This window comes from Poecilia reticulata, linkage group LG5 (assembly GCF_000633615.1).
Source record: "Poecilia reticulata strain Guanapo linkage group LG5, Guppy_female_1.0+MT, whole genome shotgun sequence".
In the NCBI taxonomy this organism is placed as follows: Eukaryota; Metazoa; Chordata; class Actinopteri; order Cyprinodontiformes; family Poeciliidae; genus Poecilia; species Poecilia reticulata.
In genome coordinates this window covers 15298959-15317101 of record NC_024335.1, presented here as the reverse complement: position 1 = coordinate 15317101, position 18143 = coordinate 15298959, and the positions used below count along the sequence as shown (strand labels likewise).

Genomic DNA, 18143 nt, shown 5'->3' with positions numbered 1-18143 from the left:
TATATATAACACTGAAAAAGGCGCAGTGGGTGTAGCTATCTTAATTCATTCATTTTTACATTTTTTGTATATATGTACAGCACTTGGTACACTTCATTGAGAGAAATTCCCAGCGAATAGTTACGAGTTTTTAAGAATTTGAACTGCTATAATAATATTCTACCATTATGATAAAACGACAAACTGTGGATTTTCTGCAAGACTTCTACATGCAGGTCCAAATACATACACGCATAGATCTTTGCCTATACTAGGTTAAATATCCACCTGCTTTCTGTACTTATCAAAAGGCGTGTGGGCATAATTCTTCATATAAATCTATCAAAAACATAAACAATGCTAAGCCTGGTGGGGTGCAAGTAAAGCCTGGCGGCCCGCCAGGTTCATAATAACTCTGGGAAACCCTGTTTGTGCACAGAAAACAGCAACAGGCTACAAAAAAACTGCAAACATCACTGGGAAGTTATTTAAAATGCCAAAAACAGCAAGGATGTAAACACAATTTGCAATGATGGTTGAAAAGCCCAATGACTAAAGGGAGGAGGGATCAGTAACGATGATGTTTTGTGCACCTGTGATGCATCAGTCCATCACCCACTAGTAAATCATTGGAACCAACTACATTTTTTGTTGCGAGTAAAAAAAAAAAGTAAAAATCTTGACAATATGTTCAAACCTTCCTAGTAGAACAAAGCTCAGTATGACATTATGTAAAAGTCAAACCATTTGCATTTTTTTTTTCTTTTTACTAATCAACTCTAAAGGCTCAAAAGTCTTCAGGTTATTTTGAAATGAAGACAATTCAATTCAGGCACATTTTGCAGGATAACTCTACTTAAACTGTTCTCTTTTTTCCCTAGTAATTGAGATGATGCTCATGTATCTAACAATCCATTTAAAAGTGTTTTGTCATGCCAACACAAACAAGCACAATGACATCCCAAGTAGGCGACTTGAGCAGCAAAACCAGCACTTCAAAGCTGAAGACCTGATTTGTATTCAAATGCATGCAAATCCTACAAGTCTTAGAGGAGGGGAGGAAAAACCTGTGTAATGAGCTGGGTTACGCTCGCAGGTAAAAGGTGAAACGGAGGTTTCCTGGTGGGAAAATGGCTCGTTTCTGCATCGCAACACAGGGCCGACGGAGTCTTAATCAAGGCCGAAAAATTTGTTAAAAGTTTGCAGAGATGCAAAGTGCTAATAAACATTGATTATGAGAGAGGGTGGTTGATTACTAAAGGTTTCCAATAATAAATGCAAATCGTATTCACGGAATTACAAGGTCATTAGCCGGTGGTGAAGGGTGAGTCCGTGCCTTCAAAACATCTTCACAGCCATCTCCGACAATTTATGTAAAAACATTGCTATGTTTGAGGTGGGTTAAACCCTAATTGGGACAGACTTTATACAAAACGTCACTTAAATATTTTCCTATGAAGCTGCCGCTCTGACAACACTTGAAATACAGCAGCAAAATGTCTAGTTCTTCATCCAGCCGAGTCTTGTTTCTTATCCGTTAATCCCTTGCCAAGGACTTCTGCTGGCTAGTTCCCTCACAGGCATATTCCTCCCTGCTTTCCTTCTAATCACTCTATGACTTAACCCGCACCCGCCAGTTCTTGAAGATGCGATCTGAGGTCTGATCATATCGAGGTCGGCACAGTTGGAAGGTCAGAAGTCGGGGCATAATTAGCTCGCCTCTGTTTTGTCAGGAATTATAGATCGACTGGGAAGCCAGACTCGGGGTGTGCGGTGTGCTGAAAACGATGCGGGGTTGGTTCTCACAGCTCAGCGCTAGGAAGATAAGAACAACTTGGGGTTTTGCGAGGAAGACAGTCGCCCTAAGAAATAACAGCTTTTAACAAAAATCACTAGTGGCAGAATTATTGACAACCCCTTTTTGACACCACTTAGTCTTTCTCAATAACTTTTCACAAGGTTGGAGAACACACACACACACACACACACACACACACACACACACACAGAGAGAGAGAGAAGGGGATATTTGACCATTCTTTTTTTTTCACCATCTCTTTAGATGGTCCGTTCCTGGGTCTGGGTTCTCCGAATGATTTAGGTCTGCAGAATATCAGGACTATTGAAACAAGGTTGATTTAATGATAATCAATTTCTTTGCTGAGCTGACCTTAGGTTTGGGACATTCTCCTGCTGAGGACCAAGCGATTGCCAGTTTCCAGTTTCCTATAATAGACCGTTGTGCTTTGAGGAATTCATGATGGAGCGATCTGTACGGCGTAGGGCGCTCTCAAGAGGATTCGGAGGTCAAGGACGTCTCTCTGATTTTTTGTAACTTTGCTACAAGCTCATGACATTCATTGCGGTTCTCAATTTAACCAGAGGATTACACTGCAGATGAGATCTGACTGTATTACACAATTGGCAGCAGAGGAGCAACCTACAGAGCTACAGCGTTCTCAGTAACACAAATTACAAAGCTTCAACTTAATGTTGGCATTTTAGGAATATTTTTGAAATATACGAACCATTTTATTAAAAATATTCCATCAGTTTCTTTTTTTTATCGTGTTTGCTTGAAATAAAAATAAAATAAACTCAGCTGGAGTGTTCCTTGCCCCAAAAAACCTAATCTATACATGTTCCTACTTCACATGTTTATGTTGGGTGGTAGGACATGAAAAGGCTGTTTTTCTGGCACCACTTCTGTACAACCAGTTCGCATCAGTTAGCATCTAATTGTTCCCATGGAGACTCACTGAACTCAACATCCCACTGTTTGCTGCTGTGACCTTTGGTGATCTTTTTCTCTTTTTTTTAACCTCGACTACCATGCAGCTCATTGTATTTGGTGGTGAGATAGCGATATGTCATTGTCCGGCATAGTGGGCTATAGAAATGGAAATCTGTGTCACTTTATATTTAAAGGGGCGGTATTGTGTAAAACTGACTTTTCTGAGCTTTACATCATGTTATTCTATTCCCTCATCAAAAACATACCTGACATGTTGCCTTGATTCTTTTGAGAAATCCTCTAATCTCCCATGACAACCATTTAGCTGTTCAAAAAGGCTGGGTGGAGCTAGTGCCTCCTCAGAGCTGCAGTTTCCAAGATTCAGATTTCCTGACTCATGGAGCACTTTTCCCCTGCATCTTCCCCACTCAACTCCTACAGACTAGCCAGCAGCAATTAGCAAACACCAGGTGGAACTGTGACAGGTTCTCGTAATACAAGCTCCTTCTCAGTGCAACACAGTTAACAACATTGCTAAAGGGTTAACAGTGAAGCGTTGTTGTGATGACTTCCTGAAGGAGGAGTTTTACAAAGGATGGGAGTTTTTAAAGTGATAGAGGCCTAATTTCAAGGTGTTAAATTACAAAGTAACATTTCTTTTAAGTCATATTTGATATGCATAGCATTTTTTAGCAACTGAAGTTAACATAGTTACTTGATTGTGCTATAAAATGGCACCATGTCTCTGGAAAATACATAATAATGCCTCTTTAAACCCAGTGAAATAGAAAATCATGCAGTACTATGCATACGTTTGTTGACTTTTATCAACAAAAAAATGTATAGTTAAAGTTTAAAGTGCCTCAGTGGCAAATATTGAATAAAATTTTTCTAGGGTTCTCACCTGTGCCACAGGTGAAATTGCAAAAAAAAAATTATTTCTTTAAATGGCATCATTTTACCCAAAGAATAAATGGACTTAGATCCAAAGGTTGACTTTTTTCTCAACGTGAGATAATGCCACTGCAATAAAAGATGAATTTGTTTTAAGACCTTTTACACATCTTTACCAGAGGGGCCAATAAATATGGATATCTGCTGCAGTTAAACAGCCTGTGGGAACATGGCAAGACCCAGTGAATGACCATTAGACCAAAGCGAATATCAGCAAACTCGGAGGAGACCGACATAGATCAGCGTACGACCGGTAATAAAACTCACACTGAAGCGCTGACAATAACATTTCCGCTGACAGCCAGCTTTCCGTTTTTTAAAACCAACCTTTTTTTCCCCCTTCTACCCCCAACAGCCTCCCTCCCTACCCACAGAGAGAGAAAGACTACAAAACGGGATGAAAGGCATTGTGCTGAGGAATGTACTATATCTTGGGTGGCTTCCTTGATGGAATTGGCTCAGCGTGTATGTGATGTTGTAGGGAGTTTGAGGGATATAGGAGCGCGGCTCGGCTTGGTAAGAAGGCAGGCGAGATAAAGAGAAATGATGTGGCTCATCTTCTGTACCTGTATTCTATCAGCTCGCCACAGACTGCAGGTCCTGGCTGCCGAGATGAAAGACTCTCTGGAGGACAAGAGAGACGTTCATGAGTCAGAAGGAAAATGGCATTCCGCTTATCAAATGCCTGAAAACATAATCCTTCCCACGCTACCGGGTTCTTGGGTCTGGACGTACTTATGAAAACCCTGTCACTTCAGATAGTAGGTTAGGAGTCAGAAGTTCTCCGCGGCGCTGCAAAAACTCCCAGCTTGCCGTTTCAAAGCAGATATGGCTCTTTGCCAGATGTTCCTGCTGTCGTCTAATTGGGGTCATGTTACATGTCATTTTGTGTATGTAACTTTCAGAGATGGTATTAAACGGCAGGAAGTCCGGGGCTGAAAGCGTACAAGTGATAAAAACGAAGGCAGGATCCCCTTTTAAATAAATCATTTAGATTAAAGTTCAGCGTGTTCATATTTTTCTCCTCTCTCTGTGAACTTGGAGACCCGCTGTTAAATTAAAAGCCCAGAGATGACGGAAGCAAAAAGAAGAAGGAGGGGAAAAAAAGACATTCAATTCAAGATTGCTTTTAAAGATGGAGGGAGGGGGTTAATCCAATCCAGTAATGCTATTTGAACCAATCCTGATATCATTCTTTGATTAGATATCAGGTTTAGTGACCCATCTATACAACATAATCCTGTGTTGCTTGAGGTCATGCCTTGACTGAAGTCCAAAGCAGCTCCTCTCTTAAAGGTACAGTATGTAACTTTTATGAAAATGTTTTTTTTTTTTTACATATGTGTTAAACTTGTCACCATATTGCGACGGTATAAGACGGATAATCTGTGCAGATCGAGCTCCTTCGCCTCATTCCTGAGCTACTATTGCCATCAGAAGAAATGCACCGCTTCCCGGTCAAAAACAACCAATCAGAGCCCGGAGGAGGGTCTTAGTGCTGTTGGTCAACCTCAGGTACAGGTTGCTCAATGTACTAATGGCGGAAAAACAACTCATCATTTCAACTGTTTATCCATCTTCATCAGTGGCTATGCTAACTAGCCTTGGCATTCATGGCAGTGGTGGTAAACCAGCTGTAGTGTGAAAGGGGGAGGACGTGAGCAGCGTACACGAGCATGATTGATAGCACTGAAACCCACCTCCTGGCTCTGATTGGTTGTTTCTGACAGAGCAGAGCAAGTGTGCAGATGACAGCAGAGCCACAGGGAGAAGGCAGAGGAGCAGATTGTCTTATAACATCACAACATGGTGACATTTAAATATGCAAAAATATAAAAGTTACATACAGCTACTTTAAGTGATAAAAAATACAGTAATTTTATTGATTTTTCAGGTATATTAGTAGTCTGAACATATGGGTGGAGCAAATCATAAAACGTCTCTTTGTGGACAGTCTGTTATTTCAGAAAGTCATATATAATACTTCCAAGAAGAAAAAAAATACAAGATAAATATCTGTTGTAAGTTTTGTCCAAACATTAGGAGCAGTTAAAGTCACGTCAAACTCTAAGTGTGCTGGAAATGCTTTGGTTTGCTTTCACGTTGTGTTTTTCTTACAAGCGGATTATGACTTATAAAGAAAGACATGCAGGTGACAATTATTCCTACCACTGGACAGAAATGACAGACTTCCCTTGAGTGCATTCACACCTACACAAAAGGTCCAGATCAACAGGGGAAACGAACTCTGATTGGGGCCCTGCAGAGCAAAAATTTAACCAAAGAAATCCACAATAATGCCCAAGAATATCGTAGTCATAATGAAACGGGTGGCTATTACGCTGAGCACTACCAGTCCTGACAGGCTGAAAAATACATCCCACTCAGTTCTTTTCCTATTTGTATTTGTGAAGCATCCATCACGAATATCATTAGCCTAAAAGATTTTGGGACCACATATTTACCACTGCCACTTTCTGTCTAAGCATCTCAGCAAAGTAACAGCAAACAAGCATCCAGCCAGGCACCTGATCTAAAACAGCCTGCTTGCGCTTGCCGTCTCCCAGGACCGGCAAGGGGCAAAAGGTGATGCTAATCACTGTTGTCTTTTCAAATATGTGCTGACAGCAACTTAAAGAGACGCTATCCAACCGAGCGGCAAATCAATGTCTCGCGCGCCGAGCCGACGTCATCCTCTCTGTGTTCCTAGGTGTCCGTTCAGGCAAGTTGATGGTTTGCACAGCGATGTGCAGCAGTTGGTTATTCCCCTTTTCTTGGCTTATCTGCCTCCAGCCGGAATCGGCAACCTTATGGCCCTGCTGTTTGCTCGTCCATAAATCACAGCCCTCACCTTTAATCCTGACCGGACGCCCACACAAACATTTACATGGAAGCATAGGATGAGTTATTTCATGTAAGTTTGAGGCAGGGCAGACATTTGTGAATTAGTTAAACGATGGTCTTCCGTGGTCAACCACTCGATCGCAGCAGCCTCTTAAACCTATAAAGTTCGAAATGAATGACCAGCAGGGCCACTGAATGATGCATTACACATTTTAAAGGACCTCAGCATTTTACCAGTCATATATTCTGACTATTCTGAAAGTAAGGATGGATTCACACCAGCCCTGTTTAATGAAACTCTAGTTAATGTGCCTAGAAAGTTTGGTTTCTAGTGGAAGTGTGAATGCAGAATCGAACTGCGATGCAAACTCAGAGACGCCAACAAATCCAGGTCTCGGTTTGGTTGAAGTGAACGCTGGCACGGTTTGAACGCATAACCAGACAGGAGAGCAGGAAGTGGACCATAGCACAGGGCATTCTGGGTAAACGCAATCAAAATGAACGCAAGAGTCTAGCACTAGAGGGAAAAGACAAATCCTACAACTGGTAAAATGTGACGCTACTTCCCTTTTTGTTTACACTTTGTGGAGAAAGAAGTTGACCTCATGTCTTCTTCATACCTTTTCATGTTGTTTCCTTCAGCGGTTCTCGGTGCAGCACCACCACAGGCCAGACGGTGAACAGGTTTTACAAAGGGTTTGATTCAGCAGGATGCCAGCGAACCATATAGACTGAAAATGTAAGAAAATATTGCAACTTTGTCCCCCAATCAAACCGAGTCTGCATTACCATCAGGTGTGAGAACACCCAAAACCAAAAAGGGTGAGCGCTGGTATGAGAATTGTTTTTACATCACGCATAAAGTGAATCTAAATTATTTATTTCTGCTCTAAAAACCTGATGTGCTTTTTTTACTTTATTTGCATAATGTATTTCCAATTTTCATTGCCCACTATTTATATATATACATTTCTTTCCCTTGACGACACAAAAGCTTTCCCCTCAACAGGACACAACCCCCGACTTATAGCCGGCAAAGGGGAGTCCTTAGGTTTGTTTAGCGATGGAGCATTTATTGGATATTTTTGGATCAGCCAAACGGGAGAGGAACAAGGAAAAAGGGATTACAAGATTCGTAATCGGCTGAGAAAACTTTGCTCCGGCACAAACACAAAAACCTGTAAAACGTGGATAAAATTGGAGGTTATGGTGACCCAGCGGCCAGGCGGCTTAAAGGCTTTCCCCACGATCTCCGTCGAGAGATAAAGCATCGTCTCACCGCGGTGTTGCACCCCCACCTGGCAACAAAACAGCAGAGGTCTGGCTGTAGAGGCGGAGGCTTATTGTGCCAAACAACGGGAGCTATATGATGACGGTGGTGGAAAATGGTGCTCAAACATGTTGGGCCCTGAAAAGAGAAAAAAAAAAAGAAAGAAAAAGAACTCTCCAGTGTTCAGCAGAGATGAAAGCTGGTAAGAATTGCTGTATGCAACTCGCATCATTTTCTTCCTCATTAAACCCTCCAGTGAAGCCTCACGCTGTACGGGAGCGGGTACCGTCAGGCTGCAACAGGCCACTCCCATCAGGACTAAATCATTTGGACACAGGCACTCAGTCAAAAAGAACAGGGGAGAATGGATTTTGTTTCTTTGTAAAATGGATTTCATCTTTTTCCGCCTGTAATTATTCCTTTTCATGCTGAGGCAGTTTTGTTTTTGTTTTGTTTTTTTCCCCTTGCCAGACACCGTCTTCTAGCTGCTCTCTTCCAAACGTTGGCAAACCAGCCGCTGCTGGCTGAAGTGAAACACTTCGTACCAAAAAAAAAAAAAAAGGAACGTCATCTCATGTACGGAAGCAGTCTGTACATGTCATTTAAATCAAGCAAAAACATCTATATTATTGGAAATTTGGGGGATACAAGAAAAAGTACAGAAACACTGAGAAACTGGAAGAAAAGCAAATAAACAGTACTTGTATTTCACCCCTGTCAATCTAATACCCCTAAMTAAAAACCTCATGGAGGTTTGTTAGAGAAAATAAGTGAGTGAAAATCATTATGGAGAGACCAGATAGGCATACAGTGGGGTTATCAAATATCTCAACCTTTAAACATTTCACAGTGCTGCAGAAACAGCCACGTTCTCGTTATGTAGGAGATAAAAATGTGCCGAGAGGTGATCAAATGAGACCCAAAGTAAACGGTGAACGACATGCGATGGAAAACTAACTCTGCGCATCACCCTGAACACGGCGTCTTAACCGTGACACGTCGCGGGGGCAGGATGGTGCTGTGAGGACGCTTCTTCTCCAGCAAGGATGGTGCTGCATACAAGCCAAGCCTGAAAGAAAACCTGTAGGAGGCTGTAAAGGTAGAATGGTTTTAGAGCAGAGGTGTCAAACTCGAATACACAGCGGGCCAAACTTTAAAAAAAAAAAAAAAAGAAAGAAAAAAAAAAAACCTCAAAGTTGTGGCTCAAGTTTGATATTTATTGAAAAAGATTTTACGACCGAGGAAGGTTTTCTATTTTCTTCCGATATTACGATAAAACGTTTAACATTAAAAAGCAGCATAACCAAATGCTGTGAGCACAAGTAAAACTAAATGTCAAACGGGACATCCATCCATCCATCCATTGTCTTTCACCCTTGTCCCTCAGTGGGGTCGGGAGGATTGCTGGTGCCCATCTCCAGCTAACGTTCCGGGCGAGAGGCAGGGTACACCCTGGACAGGTCGCCAGTCTGTCGCAGGGCAACACAGAGACACACAGGACAAACAACCATGCACACACACACTCATACCTAGGGGCAATTTGGAAAGGCCAATTAACCTAACAGTCATGTTTTTGGACTGTGGGAGGAAACCGGAGTACCCGGAGAAAACACATACATGCACAGGGAGAAAATGCAAACTCCATGCAGAAAGACCGGGGCTGGGAATCGAACCCAGAACCTTTGTGCTGCAAGGCAACAGCTCTACCAACTGCACCACTGTGCAGCCCCGTCAAACGGGACAGTTAAGAAAAATGTATGCACCTTCCTGTGTTTCCAGACTTCTTAAGTTAATAAATCGTAAACTGTCTCTGTATTACAAAACTTTTGTCGATTTTCTGCTAATGTCGCAAAAAGCACAGTTTCACAATTACAGTGTTTCCATTAAATAACAAACGCAATTTAAAAATTATACGTGAATAAGTTTGTTCACATGGTAATTAAAAAACAAGAGGCGCCATCATCCTCCAACTGCGTCCTGACTTCTTCTTCGTGGTTTGCACAAGTGGCAACATCAGGTTGTTGACCATGTGACTCGTGTGACGTGAGGAAAGCTTTTCCATTGCAGATAATGATAAAACCCCACACCTACGACCAACTGTGAATAAGTGTCAAAACCTGAAAATCGATGTTCATGGATGCATCCCTCCAACTTGGCGAAGCTGGAGCTCTTTTTGGAAGGAAAAGGTGGAAAGCTATATTTCCCCAAAATAACATATTTTCTGGGAAAACGCAGGGAGCCTTTTACTTTCACTTCACAGTTATGCAAATTTGCTTGTGCTGTGCCAAAATGTTGAATTCAAAGGGAGTATGAATGCTTTTACAGGGTATTAGTACTGTGTCAGTTCAAAATAATGAAAAAGGAAAAAGAAAAACACAAGACATGTTTGACGAGCAATGCTGGCAAGAAGCTAAACGTGGTGTTGGTGGAGTTGCGTGCCAACATTTAGTGTTCATTACGAGGAAATGAATACAAACTGACAATCACTGGAAGTTGCGCCCTGGAACATACATACTGGAGTAACTTCCAGCAGTTATGCAAGGCGTGATCCGACACCGGTACGGACGGAAAGGAGAAAAAAAGGCGGTAGATAAGGCGGACGCGCACCGCGACTGACGGTTATATGCTGCCGCCGCGTCCAGGACGGCATTTCTAACACCTTTAATTAACCGAGATGGGTGTTAATGAATTTGACAAGAAAAATATTACATGGTCGCCTTCTTAGCCGCCCACACGCCAAGCGAAACAGAAGCAAAACAACTGGCCCCTCCACCTCGCCGTGAGAGGAGTCGAAGTGGACAGATTGCTCGGTGACTGGAAGAGGAGAGCTTGCTTCACACTGCTGCACCCGCTGGGCTGCAGCGTCTGCCCTTTCCTCACCCCGTACCTAGACGCCCGTGTCCAGAGGGAGGCGGAAATCCCCGGAGAACGGCACTTTGGACACTCTCGTGGAGGCCGGCGTGCGATTCTGAAGGTGTGAGAACGTCGACTTTACGGCTGAACAAAGACATAATGTGATCACTTTGACCTGCGACTGGCCGATTATTATCACAGTTCGGATAGGATTGGCAATAACACTTAGCCTACTTATTGTCATTTTGATGCACAGACTTAATGAAAAGCACTGAAAACTATTTCTTTCAAGAAAACCTGCTTACTGCACAGAAAGTCAAATATTTTTGCCAGTAAAACAACCTTCTGCTTGACAGGTACAGACAAACATCAGGTCTTCATATCTGATTACTGAGTGCATCATTTCAGACTTTTCTTAGATTTCAACTGACAGCTGTACGATCCATTGACGTATTTCCAAATTTATGTTTTCTACGAGCCCCTTCTGAGGGAACTGACCCATTTTCTTTCAGTAACTAATCAGTCAAGGAAACATATTTCACATCAGTATGATTTTGAAGCACAAAATATGAATATGATGGAAAACTGAGGACCATTATTTTGTCAAATTTATATTCAAAATTCTAACTAGAGCAGTTTTAAACAGTATAAATTATAGTAAGTTTAGACTATAATAAACTTGTATGATTTATGTGACCAATACTCCCAAGGCCTATATAATCTTAGTGAAATCTTTTGGTCATCTCCAAAACTGGACGTATACGTCTCATTTTAAAAGCATTTCTGGAATTAATGGGCGAGAAACGGAACATGTTTTTTAATAATCTGCAATATTTGATGCTGGTGATGAATCTACAACTGAACTGCTATGTAAGACACTCAAAATAGGTCATATTTGTGAGGCTAATGGTTGGTTGGACATATAGTGGACTGACTGCAAGTAAGTTTCATTTCTCCAAAATGTAAACGAAGCACCTTGAAAAATAATTTTTAAAAAAAAGGGTTTGGCTGATTTAAAAAAAAAATGGTACCGCTTTAAAACTTTATTACTGGTAACCGGCCTGTAACGGTTCCCCTCCCATCTCCAGGATTCCTCCCCCAACAGGCCCTGACCAATTATTTTCCTTGGAAGGGGAGTTTGGAGGTTTTCATACTGTAAAAATCGAGCTTCCCTCCCACTTTGTGTCCCACCGCACAGCAAACAGACGTCCAATAAGACACGTTTGCTGCGCATTAATCACTAGCGAGACGCCTCGAGCTGCTGGAACCTGAATCTCTCTGAATAGCAGGTATGGGAGGACTGCACGGATCTCAGATTGATTTCCACAAAGACCGACCAGAGAGAGACGGAGAAACGGGAAGCCAAGGTAACGTGGGATCAAAGCCGCAGCCATCGGGAACATAAGGTGAATCAAACTGACGCAGCTGAAGCTCTGCTGTGACACTTTTTCAAACGAAGGCATTAGCAGCTAATAGCTACGTTGGGACATGCTGCATCCCCGTGACACACACACACACACGTCCACATACACACCACATCCATCCGCATGGTAAGCGCTCTGGATCCATCACGTTCTTCCGGACCAGCACCGATGCCCCGAGTCGGTTTGGAAACCTTGAGCTGCGAGGCGCTCTGGGGCGAAGCGGCTCCCCGCCGACCGGCTGCACTGTCCTTGTCAGCTCCTTAAACAACAAAATCACCTCCAGAATAATTCAATTGTTACGCTCTGCAGCCGGAAAATCCTCAAACAGCTGTTCCAATAAAAATGCCATTTCCCTCTGGCAAACAGCATTTCACAAACAATAGACAAATATTTGGCTATAAAGGCAAGGTGTCAGGGGACAGCTTACCTCATTCTGCTCGCTTGCTGGAGCCGCTATCCACAACTATGAGTAACAGTTTGCGATTATGCAGGGAGGAGACGACGGGAATGTGAAACGTCCCGAACACTGGCTCCGTTCCCTGAGTTAAATCTAAGCTTTTGCCGATTTCATGTCAGATCGAACCTCCTAAATATTCAAAACGAGCCTCACCGTTCACTATGTCTGTGCTCAGGGCCGGATCTACGAGGATGTTGGCCCCTGGGCTGGAGCCAGTTTTGGTGCCCTGGCCACCGAAGGAAAAAAAGCTTTCATGATGCATGGTAGATTTAATATGACCCCCTGCCAATAGCTTCATGTTGTAGCCAAAAAATGCGCCATAACTTAACCTTAAAATACTTGAGCATTGTTCATAAAAATCCCTAAACGTTTACGCAACTCTCCTGATATTAGCCTTTCAGTGTTACGCAAGTAAAATTTTTCCAAAACATATTTATAGGAAAAAAAAGAAAGTATGTGGGCGCCCCCAACAAATTGGAACCCTGAGCTACTGCCCCAGATTTACACATTTCTTCAGTTTTTGCTTCTTTATCACGTTTAAATGTTTCAGATCAAACTAATTTGAACATCAGACAAAGAGTAAACACAAAGAAAAAAAACTGCATTCGAATTAAGTTTTCAGAAATGGCTGTGGATTTATGAGACAGAAGTGACATTTTCTCAACGCATCTGGTATAACAAAAAACTAAAACAGCATTTCAGTAAATAGCATCAAGCCAACAGTCAAACACAGTGGCAGTAGTATGGTGCTGCGGGGCTGTTTTGCAGCTTCAAGGTCTGAGTGGACCGCTGTTTTTCAGTTCTTCAAGTTCTTCTACAAAATGCTGAAGAACCTTTGTGACCTTAAACTCAAGAGGATTTTGAATATGCAGCAGGACAAGGATCTCAAGAAATTCTCAATTGAATGACCACAAAAAATAAAAAATAAACTTTTGAGGTGGCCTAGTCAAAGTTTGGCTTGTAGTGGCATGACCTTGAACAAGTCACAAAGAACACTTGATTGCAGTTACTCCTGCCAAAAGTGATGCTACAAGTTATTAGGTTCAGGGGTTCATTACTTTTTCATACATGACCAGATTAGTTTTGATCATTTTTGTTCCTCTTAAAGAAATGAAATAATCTTTTGAAAACTGCATCTCTTCTTTACAGAGAGGATATGTTTGACTAAAACTGAAGATATAAATCATATGTAAAAAAAAACAAAAAAAAAACTTCTATAAGAACAGAAAGCTATAACAGGTCACATAGTTTCTTACAGCGCCTTTAAACAAAGTTTTAAGATGTAAATATAATCTGCTCTGCGCTATGCAAGCACATTCGGCGACTGTTCAAGGTGTTCTTTGTCAGTCAATTATGCAAATGGGGGACACTGGAATGTGGCTGGAGGGGGGGAGGCAGAGCGGTGGATTCATTTCCATTATAGCTATGATTCACCAGAAAACAAATGAGACATGCTGAAAAAGCTGCAGCATAATTTTCAGATGGCTGCAGATTAACCTCGCAGTGGGTGCAGCGCGCCGCCTCGGCTGAAGAGAGATGAAGTGGATGAAAAACGGGAATTGGATTCTCTTTAAAAAAGAAAAAAGAAAGGAACAAAACGAAGCGATTAAAAAAAGCTGTAAGAAACAGCGAAAAATAAAATAAAAATAAAAAGTTGGAAATGAAAGGAAGGAGGAAGGCTGTTCAACTGCTCCGAGAGCCTCCGTGCTAAGTCAATCAAGAAGAAGAAAAAAAAAAAGAAGTAATTTCTCATTTTTATTTCAGTCGGAGTAATTTCAGTGTTCATTCATCAGTGAAACCTCATTTCAATTGAAAAGCTGCTGGAACAGAATGCGTGGAGCTACCTGCTGCCACATCGCATCCCCACAATCCTGCGGGGGGAAAAGGGAAAAGAGTCCCAGCCGCACTGTGCGGCGTCCATGTTGCACTAAATTACATTCTGACCTTTTAGGAGCGATGGAGACTCCCACACCACATCATATGCCCCTCTTCACACACACACACACACACCAGGTAGGCAAACACAGACTCGCACAATGCGACACATCAGTGCAGAGATGAGAAAAAAAAAAGAAGAAAGAAAATCATCAGTCAATAAATGGTAGCCAGCAGCAGCAGACTTACCTTTGAGGATGCTCTGGCCGTGCAGTGCGTCTCTGGGGACGATCACCGTGTAGAAGTTCTGAGAGAAGCCGGGTCTGCAGGGAGGCTTCGGGGGCTGGCCCGCCCTGCTCCCCTAGGGGAAGGGGGAAAAAAACACAATAATAAAAGGTGGACTCATTTAGGCTCATGAGTGGATTTTATGTTTTTTTTAGACCAACACTGAATCGTCCTGTTTGTTTACAACTTGGATCCACCGTCTGAAGCAGATCGATCACCATCAGATGCTGCCTGCCTGGCCAACTCTACACATTCACTAGACTTCAGCACCTGGTGTAGATTTTTTTAGGAGCCGGAATTTCAGGGAGGAGATGACTGGCTTTATACGTTTTCCTCCAGTGCAGTGCAGTGCAGTCAGTTCCCCCAAAATCAAAATCAAGGTAGGCAGAGGTTTCAAAAAGCAATACCACACTTACAGTCTGAAGTCCTTTTTAGGACATGAGCAAGTAGCCATGTCAATGCTGTGCACTGCCGTCCAGCTGGAGGAAAGGCAGCTAGTAAACTTGTTCCTTGTTTACATGTCGAAATAAAAACCGCTCACTCTCATAAGCTGTATGGCTGTTAAGCTGCCTAATGCAGGCCTCCTACCTTAGTAATCAGCACAACAAATTTATAGTCGTTAATATGTAATATGTTGATGTTGACAAAAGAAGCAAAACAGCAAAAATGTAAAAATTTAGCTGCATAAAGAGCAGTTGCAAACACTACTTAGTGATTATTCAAACTTTTTAAGTCTCCCAAAAGTCAAATAGTAAAAATATTTTTGTTTTGTTTTAAATCAAATCAATTTGCTCATCCAGGTCACTTTTTTTGTATAAAAGTTTATACATTTTTACACAAATTTAGAACCACAAGACAGTCATTCAAAACATCCCAACCTGCATTATTTGATAACTGTGTTTTTGTTTGCATGTAGAATGCCTGTCACACACGCCACATGAAAATAAGTCTGTAAACCACATGCTTAACCTCAACACACGCAAATAAGCAGTTAAACATTTATTTGTGCGACAACACACAAATAACTTTACATCAAAGTAACCCGGGCCGCCCCAAAGACGCTGCCGACCTGGGTGGTGAGCCGCATCGCCCAGATCACAGTGCAGTGACACAATGCAGTGAAATCCTATTAGACATACATCATCTGTGAACACAAATGATCATAATTAGCCATAATCCTTAAAATAAAAGACGACCAGCTGCTTGGGTAACGGCAACAACACAGAAAGTGTCCATAAAGTGACGCGCATATCGTCTCTGCAATGTGTAGATAAGGATACAAGAAAAATGCTAAATGTGCATTATTATCAGGCACAGCTGCAGGATCACAGAGTGCGAGCACTATCCTCACAGCATGCACCTGATTCATGCGTCTATAGTATCACATCCCCTCTGACTGCACACACACACGCACACGCACACACACACGCAGGCAGACAGACAGGCAGACAGACAGCTCAGCCACGGCAGTTGTTTGCCTGTGAACGGAATAAGATACCCCCCTCTCACATCCCTCCAATTATTCTTCCTCATTAGGCAAAACTGATCGCCAACCGCTCAGTTGTTTTGGCGCTGAAATGTTAGCAGTGTGCAAGCGAAGTTTAATTGCGGGCGGCGCAACAACAAGCCAGTCCAGAACATGCAGAAAAACATCGTCCACCGCAATAATGCTGCAGTTTATTCCGGGGAGGATAACGCTCTTACTTTTTATCCGCCCGTCTTTGAGAAATAAATAAATGACTTTAAATCACGAGCTTTGCAGATTTTCTCTCTCTCTCTCTCTCTTTCTTTCCTCTCCAAACTGCACGGCTCCACTGCACCCATCATGTGGCGGCGCAGCACAACGGGGCAAAGTGAGCCGTCCGCGGCCACTTCCGAGCGCCCATGCAGGGCTCTCTCTGCAAAGCACCACGGCAGTGCAGCACTTCCGAACCGGAGCAGACCGGGGAGAAAATGAACTCGTCTTACCGAGGATGCGCCCACGAGGACGGAGCACGCCAACAGGATGCAGCCAGCGATCATCTTTGCGAACAAACAAACCAAAATAATAATAATAATTTTTTAAAAAAATGCTAAAAGGTTAGAAAGAAAGAGAAAAAAAAGAAAGAAAGAAGAAGAAACAATCAGAGGAGGAAAAAGAAGAAGGATGAATCTCCGTCAGTCGGTATAATTCCCGGATCTCCCGTAGTGGTTTTGTGGGGTTTTTTGTGTTTTTTTTTTTTTTTCTCCTCTCCTCTCTCTTCTCCACCGCTGAGCAAGAGAACGTCCCTACTTGTCTGGCGCAAAAGTGCCGCTGAGACAGAAGATGCTGCGCTCCGTCCGGAGGAAGCCGGTGCCCATTGGATGACGGCGTCACTACAACCCCTCCTACCCCGCGGCGGTGCGGGCGAGGCTGGGCCAGGCAAGGCAAGGCAAGGCAAGTCTGCGCCGCCAATAACTCCACCGTGATGATGCCACTTCAGGGATCTATTGGTGGAGAAATGCCTTTTTCCAGGCTATTTAGATCCATATTTTGACTTCAGATGGAGCAGAGGCGGCTCTCCGGCTGTGTGAGTGACAAGCAGCCATCCGAGTCCTTTTCATGAGTCCATCAACTAACTGCAGTCTATTTCACACCCCAGTTACCCCCTCTGCCCCTGATCCAGGGTATAAGTGTAGCAAGAGCCGGCGAGTTATTAGCTTTTTATTAAAGCTGCCAACGATAGAAGCTCGGCAGATAGGACTTTGATTGTGACTGAAAGCTTCAGATGAAATAAAGTACAATGTGCCAAAAAAAAGAGAGAAAAATCATCTGAGATCACAGGAATTTCATTTCTCTGATTTGCTTCAAGGATCTCAGTTCATTTTAAAGATATATAAATATATACAAATATGAACACATTTTTTTTTTTTTGCCAGACAGTTAATATTAAGAAACTCATTTTTCTTGGCATGGTTTTAGGAAAGACGGTGTGAGAAAAAGTCTGGCAATCCATGGTCAATTTTTATTTTTTATTTATTTATTTTTTTTTTTTTTTTGCCACAATGTCCAGAAATGTATTAACAACCCATTGAAATTGTTCATTTACAGAATTCTTTCTGCTGGGATTTTAATGTTTCAGAGGCAGTAATGGATAGAAAGATGATTTTGGTGCATATTCTTATACAACACTGATGTTTCTGTGCATTCTCTTCAAAATAACATTGCATGTTCTCTCCATCAATCCTGTTTCCCTTCGGCTGAAAGTAAAGAAATAAAATCAACGCCATAGCATGATACTCCCACCACCAACGTTTCGTGTTTCAATTCTTTCTCGTTCTTTTTTTGTAAAATTGCTCTGCCTCATTTAGATTGGAGGAAGAGTTTTAAAAACCTCAATTATAAACACTTCTGATGGATTCCCAGTTGGTTTTAATTGTGTACTTTAACTGGTCCATTGTGACATATTGGTCTAAACCATTGCAAAAACCTCCAGCTGTACTTTTAGA

General features: G+C 42.3%; 1 protein-coding gene across 2 annotated transcripts in view; it reads right to left on the bottom strand.

The window, feature by feature from the left end:
- LOC103465092 (cadherin-4-like) overlaps positions 1-17931 on the bottom strand; it is a 323849-nt gene extending 305918 nt beyond the window's left edge. Inside the window, exons 1-2 of one of the 2 annotated variants that reach the window (XM_008409643.2) lie at positions 16644-17931; positions 14640-14751 (exon numbers count right to left, since the gene is read on the bottom strand). In XM_008409643.2, the coding sequence (XP_008407865.1) occupies positions 14640-14751; positions 16644-16697 (166 nt within the window). In that variant the 5' untranslated portion in view covers positions 16698-17931. The remainder of the gene's footprint in view (positions 1-14639; positions 14752-16643) is intronic. The other variant, XM_008409644.2, reaches the window with a different exon arrangement.
- Positions 17932-18143: the final 212 nt, after the last annotated feature.